Source organism: Sinocyclocheilus anshuiensis, unplaced genomic scaffold (genome assembly GCF_001515605.1).
Source record: "Sinocyclocheilus anshuiensis isolate Anshui unplaced genomic scaffold, SAMN03320099.WGS_v1.1 scaffold227, whole genome shotgun sequence".
In the NCBI taxonomy this organism is placed as follows: domain Eukaryota; kingdom Metazoa; phylum Chordata; class Actinopteri; order Cypriniformes; family Cyprinidae; genus Sinocyclocheilus; species Sinocyclocheilus anshuiensis.
In genome coordinates, this window is record NW_015549590.1 from 2,375,665 (window position 1) to 2,382,762 (window position 7,098).

Below are 7,098 nucleotides of genomic sequence, written 5' to 3' on the forward strand. Positions count from 1 at the left end.
ACTGCTTTATCAATTTAGTAATAGGATTAAGAAGTTTCTTGTGAAAATGTTCATGTGGCCAAAATCTGAATTAAGAGGCAAATTAGACATGTATACTGAAGGTCTGCTTGAACACCCATGTGAATCAATATTTACCACCTATTACACTGGAAAGCAATATTTCCCTTTTTAGCATGCAATAATTGTGTTTAGGCCAGTGAAGTACCTTATAATAGGTTTGTCAGAGAGAGAAAGCCCTGTTCCCATGGCGACTATGAAAGCCATTTGCCTCCTTTTCAGCTGGGTAATGAACTTCTTTCCTCTTTATGTCACTCTTCCTCTCCACTCTCAGCCCTTGTCCACGTCCTTGAAATCATTCGTTTATTCTCGAATGTGACAAACAACACAACAGAGAGACCATGAACGTAAAGTCATCATGCATCCCAGGTTGAACAGTTTGCTTATAAAAAGTACATCTCAGTAGGTAGAAACAGAATGTCTGTATGACGGGAAAGTACAACCTTAACTCCTCATCTACCTTTATATAAATCAGGTTTAAAACTAACATGCAGATTTTGCAAAGATGTATCATGTTTTTTGTTGTTGACTGCATGCATATAAAGCAACATATGTGGAAATGTAAAAAACTAATGTCAATGAACTTACACAATCTTCTACAGAGACATTGCTGTCACCACAACTTTTTGATGAGCTGCCTGAGGATCAGATGTCACCTTTCTCTAAAAATAAAAATAAAAATAAAACACACTTGAACTGCATATACTGTATGTGTGTGTGCATATATTTTGGTGTCTGCATCAAATTAAATTTACAAAAGTGATTTAATATACATAGACAGCATTTCAAATGCAAGTAAAGTGTCTACTTTAAATGTTTCAAATAACTTTTGTAAAAAAATGTCAAAATATGGGCAAAATAATGTTCTGTTTTCATTCAGTATAACAGATATATATATATATATATCTATATATGTGTGTGTGTGTGTAAAAATTAATCAAAATACTTACTTTAACCTGTACTTATTAAAATATATAAAAGAGAGTAAAAGCAAAAAGTACTTTATTTTAAATAATTAAAAAGTTCTTGCTAACAAATAGGTACAACTTATAGGACATGGTATATAGTGGCAAAGGTTGGTAAAGATTAAAATTACAATATTTAAAAAAAATTAAAAAATCTCACCTAATGATTCTTGTTCTAAATCTGCCTGACAAGATTTTTTGTTATATGAACTATCGTTACACTGAATTACATTTTAGTGGGTTTCTTTTCTAAATCATGGTAATAATGTATGATAGTTTTTAATGTACCACTATTGTGTAAATAATATATAATGTACCTGTATTATAATACTGTAAACCTGTATTATACACACACACACATATACATATATACATATATATATATATATATATACATACATACATACATATATATATATGTCAACATTTGAAGTGAATCAAAACCTTTCCTAAACCTAAAACCAAAATGTGTTATTGTCTTAGGACAACTTTGATGAACTTTTTTGATCCACTTCAAATGTTGACTACTGCATATAATGTGTGTGTGTGTGTGTGTGTATACACACCACACACTTTGTTTTGTTGTTTCATAGATTAATATGAACAAGTAACTTTTTATTATCATTTTACGGAGCTATATAGCAATTAATCGAAAACATGCTTTTGTGACCAAAGAAATCAATTGTCTTTAGACTGTGTAAAAGCTCTTTTATGTCAGTGAACAACACAAATAAAACACATAAAGGTTACTTATTGCTAGAACTGATGGGAAAAACCGTGCTTCTCCGGCAGTTACATTTTTTATAGCTCAACGTCTTTTATGAGTATTGTATTGCGGTGCTCACAACATTGATTTCTCCCAACCCTTGTCCTTGGGCCGTGCACAAGAATGAGAGGATGAAAACAGTTGAGGACATGAGAGACAGAGGGGGAGGGAAAATCAGGACTATTAAAGAGAAATAAATGTCAGACTTAAAACATAACCCACCCTCTTTGACAACAACATATAAGTGTAAAATATTTACCTGTAGAAGTATTACAATAAAAGTAGGCTTACCACTTCAAAAACAAAACTTGCAATTGGAAACACTCATGTGTGTTTGCTTTTAATTGTATTATTCACAGAGGTTATTTACAGATGTTCTTCCCATTTTGAACAGAAATCCATAGAGTAAACTTAGTCCACACTGTAGTCATCTTTTTGTTTATATGCATGTATTGTGTATGGGCCTTGACTTATTTGATGCCATTTGTTTCCAAATATTCAGGGTGATTTTAGTGCAAGAAAAGAAGGGGGATATTAACCCTCTATCTCCTGTGCATATTAAACTATTCATGACCTGAACAACCCCACAGCAAAAGCAGCAGCCAACAAGTCTATTTATCACAGCCAAAGGCACTGGACAGAGAGCTCAAGGAGATGCGAGTATTAAGTCCATGCACTCATTCCTTATTAGAAACATTTGAAAACAGCTCTGGGGACCTCTACTGACTGAAAGAAAAAAAATGAAGAGCTTTCCCCTGAGAGCCCCAAGAGCATCACTATTTCACAATCTCAAAAAAAAAAATGCAACTTGCCATATTAATTGCAATATTATGCCATATCACACAAATATATCAAATTACTTTCTTTGTAATTTGCTCTAAGCAATATCTATGTGAAAAAAATAATAAAATAAAAGCACTTTCTACTGGATAATATCATTTGAAAATTTCAATTTTCAATTTTTAACTTGAAACTTCAATTTAATCTTTTGCTCTGTGTCCTTAAATGGCACCCACAATCTTATACTGTACAGTATATATGGTTAGATATAAATAGTTATACAAAATGCATTTCAGTATACACAAAATTCAAAAAATAAGTTGTAAATGATCCATAAATGCTTGGCAGTATAAAAAAGCACATAGCAGACATAAATGATTAGCTTTACAACACATTTTCTAGCATGCTGTCAATAAAATAGATCCTTTCATTCTACTTAAGTATTTTGTAAACAAGTATGGTCTCTTCTTCTGATTTATTTTAGTTGTGATTTTGTTTGTATCAGAGAGGGGCATATAAAACAGACACAGGATATACACAGAAAACTTAGCCAAAGTAAATACAAAACACATTATGTAAATGCAACTTAAAATTAAACAAATACCATGACCAGAGAGCCGTCATAAAATATAACATTATTTTAAAAGAAACTAAACATGAAATAATAAAATGCATAAACTCCTAAACATTCCCACAGAGGTTACATCTGAGAAAAAAAAAAAAAAAAAAAAACTCTCCTCAATATGCCAAAACGGATCTGATTTCTTCGATCTTTTTTTTTCCTTCATTCAGCCCAGCTATGCAAATACTCACAAATTCACACATGCAGCAGCACAGCTGTAGATCTGCTCCGCCAAAGGAGAAAAACATCTGTACGAGGAATGAAGCAAGCCAAGCGGGGATAACTGCACAACTGCAGCTCGAATTTCAGCCTCCCCCACAACCATTCACCTTTTCACTCAAAGTGCCTTTCCAACTTTTCTGTTTGATTCAAATAATGTTAATTTATCTTTACAATGTGTTCAGTATCAACATAAAGAGTAGAATAAAATGGGTATTCTTTAATAATCAATACAAAATTAATTTCTTTCATTGGTTAAAATACTGCAAGTTAAAAACTAAAGTCCTACTTTTTTGCAGGAGGAATTCACACTTTCATTTCCTACCATAGGACCTTCGCACATAACATAACACACAAAAGGCTTTATACTGACATTTCTGTAGTAACAGTCACAGGCCAGAGTCCATCTCTGGGATATAGAGTAGGTTTTGTTTTCAGTGTTGACAGAACCCCAACACTGCCAAGCTGTATCCTTGACCAATAGTGAGAAACTTCAACATTACAAGTAACCAGGAGTGATTGGCCATCAGAGCTTTTATAAAACAAGCTGCAGTTCCTCTGCACCAGCAATCACACTGAATGAAAAAAAACATTAGGAGTGCACAAAGGAAGCAAAAAGATTCCTTTACTTTTATCTACGCTGTAGTGTTTACAAGACTGTCCTGAATTCTTCTGGATGCGTATCTGCAGAATGATGTCTGTTGACAGAGAATGCTTGGGATGTCTTTACAAAATTTGCAGCAGTCTTCCAGAACTGCTTTTTAAAAGATTACCCAAAATGTCTGGGTATGTGAATCTAGAGTCTCGACTCAGTGCCAGCTTGGGCATCTGGGTTCTTAAAGGCCAGCCCGATGTTGTTATCATGCACATACGCGGTAGAACGAGTGTTCGGAGTTTGTCTAGTGAACGCTCTGAGGAGTTTAGAGCGGTAGTGATCCCCTGCCAGGAAGTAGAGGATGGGGTCCAAACAGCTGTTCATGCTAGCAAGTGGGCGAGTGATTTTATAAGCAAAGTTGATGATATTAAGGGACCTGCAATCTGCGTCTAGAATACGGTAGGAGTAGTAGAGCGAACGGGTGATGTGGAAGGGTACAAAGCAAATCGCAAACACAACCAGCACCACTATGATAAGTTTAATGGACTTCTTCCGGGATGAACTCAGTTGACTTTGGGACAGGCCCTTTCGGGGTTGGCAAAGGGCCCGTGCCATTAAACAGTAGCAGACCATGATGACCAGAAATGGCAGGATAAACAGCAGGACCATCACCACTGAGTTGTAGGTAACATAGTCGTGAAATTCATCCGGGCGGCTGGTGTCGTGACACAAAGTGTCATTTCCTCTTTGAGAAGTGTTGACAAAAATCAGCTTGGGCACCAGGCAGGCTATCACAGCAGTCCAGACAAAACCACACACCATGTGGGCATGGCGTGGCTTGATCAAAGTCAGAGCACGAATGGGGTGACAGATACCAAGGTAGCGGTGCACACTGATGCAAGTGAGAAACAGGATGCTGCAGTACAAGTTAGCATAGAAAAGAAACCGCACAATCTTACAGAGAAAAACCCCAAAAGGCCAGTGGCTGCGGTTTGCGTAGTAGTATATGAGCATAGGCAAGGAGAGCACATAGAGCGTGTCCGACAGGGCCAGATGGAACATATAAACCGTACTGGGTTTCCAGGGCCTCATCTTAGTGATGAACATCCACAGAGCCACAGAGTTAAGTATCAGTCCCAGGAAACACACTAGGGAGTATGATACAGGTAGCAGAATATACTTGAACTCCTCATTGAAGAGACAGCTGAAATTCACTTCCTTCTCAGACCTCGGTATCAGTGTGGTGTACACAAGGGACAAATTCCCTGAGACGCTTTTCCTTAAGAATGAAGTCATTTCTCTGTTAAAATAACAACAAAAGATGTTTATAGCAATTTTTAGAAGTTAGAAGTCAACACAAAATATTAAAGTAGATTTCAGTGTATAACATTATGTCACAAGCTATAAAATCAACATAAACTACTGGCTGAAAGTGTCTACAAAAAAATAGTCTCTTTTGTGTGCTTAGAAGTCTGATTTTTAACTCATTATATAGGGTTTAGGTCTAAAACAATATTCAAAATCCACACGAAAACTTATTCTCATAAATCATGACAATTCCCGAGATAAGCTCATACGAAACTATCTCCCGTTTGAGCACTATGCTGTTTTATAATAAATCACAAAACAGAAAGAAAAACTTTTTCGCACACATTTAGGGCGCACGAGACGTAATTTGGTTGGAAAACAGAGAGAGTGGAGCACGCGGAGTTGTTTTCACGTGCTAAAACTTACCGTTCACTCAGCTGAACGAGGTACATACGTCCATTCACATATCAAAGCATGAACTTAGATGGCTGACGCTAGTGTTTCAGAAATCAACTTGTTTAAAAGGTTTAGGCATCCAGATTTATCGCACAGGGCGCTCTCGATCTGCTGTGGTCCGCTGGACTAGGTGAGAGCATTAGCTGAGGGGCGGGGAATCAGCGCCGAAGTTTCTCCCTTCAGATCTTCAAGAAGACCAATTCATCAACAATTGTGACAGGTATTGTTAAATATCGCATCACTTTTCTTAAATCCTACGAGAAACCTGCTAAGGCATTAAAATACCTAGTCTTAGATAGCCTATTAAAAGAGGAGCTCTTCTTTTTCTACTATTCCTTAATGTAATTTTCCAAACTAAATCGCTTGAACTCATCTCAGTATCATATCATGCTCTTATCAGTTTCTGCCATCTTTGCCCATCACACAGACAGTAATTTACAATCGAAAGTCATCTCACATGCCCTTTAAACATTACATGTTGGCTCTCGTAAACGATACAGCCCAGTTTTTATGATAAAATCCTTGAAGGTACATTAACCCCAACGCACGCACACTTGGTGCTGTTTTCTTTCCGTTGTATATACCAACTCCAAACAGACACGCTTAATATTTTAATTCCAGGATTTTAGAAACGTTTTCTAATTTTCCCCAAATGACCTTCCTTTATTCTATTTCTCTTTGTCATTTCACTTCCAGCAAGCCATGTGACTGTGTGTGCTACATACCATATGCAAGAATTGTGTCTTTTCATCCCAAAATAATGCACTGAAGTTCCAAAGAAGTTCCATGTTTTCCATATCCAGTAAAGAAATGTAAGTGTTTCCCAAGAGTTATAGGGGAGCTTATGCATATTTGTTTGGAGTAAAGTTAATATTTAGTAAAAAGTTAAAACACAGTCCCATTTGACCAATGAGAGGTTAGTAGTGCATGTCTGCCTTAGAGAGGAGACCTTAATGCTCATGTGCTGTAACTGATTCTTTAGCAACTCAGAAACAATCACACACGTTTATATCAGATCACCCAGGTGTGCTGTTAGGCACATTATATTATCCGTGTTTGGCCGGGGCAGATGATGTAAAAATGGAAGATTGAGTGTCTGGAAAGCTAAACGAACAGGACAAAAGGTTACTGCAAGAAAGACTTTTATCTGCTGGTGATCAGTTGGAGTGCCATAATAGGGTGCATGACTGCTATGCTTCTCTGAGTTAAAGTTCACATTGAATATTTGCACAATTGTTTTATGGTGTTGGCTGCAGTAATAAACTACATAGTTTGAAGTTAAATAATCTGTGATATCGTGATAGTTCAAATTTATTTGACATTATGTTAG

At 36.4% G+C, this 7,098-nt stretch overlaps 1 protein-coding gene and 1 long non-coding RNA gene across 2 annotated transcripts; one reads left to right on the forward strand and one right to left on the reverse strand.

Annotated features, from left to right (window-relative positions):
- Window positions 1–3,630: 3,630 nt before the first annotated feature.
- LOC107658032 (P2Y purinoceptor 4-like) lies at window positions 3,631–5,977 on the reverse strand. Its single transcript, XM_016446414.1, has 2 exons — window positions 5,739–5,977; window positions 3,631–5,304 (listed from the first exon to the last, which is right to left on the reverse strand). The coding sequence occupies exons 1-2, from the start codon at window positions 5,762–5,764 to the stop codon at window positions 4,206–4,208; spliced, it is 1,125 nt and encodes a 374-aa protein (XP_016301900.1). The 5' UTR covers window positions 5,765–5,977; the 3' UTR covers window positions 3,631–4,205.
- LOC107658033 (uncharacterized) lies at window positions 5,912–6,861 on the forward strand. The gene is made up of 3 exons (XR_001630741.1): window positions 5,912–5,988; window positions 6,465–6,580; window positions 6,784–6,861. It is a non-coding gene; the product is annotated as an uncharacterized LOC107658033 (long non-coding RNA).
- Window positions 6,862–7,098: the final 237 nt, after the last annotated feature.

Bases quoted from the DNA above. Each gene is read 5' to 3' on its own strand.
- LOC107658032 (XM_016446414.1), bottom strand. From the start codon at position 5,764: ATGTACCTCGTTCAGCTGAGTGAACG. The intron at 5,305-5,738 runs GTAAGTTTTAGC...TTATTTTAACAG, and splicing joins CTCGTTCAGCTGAGTGAACG to AGAAATGACTTCATTCTTAA.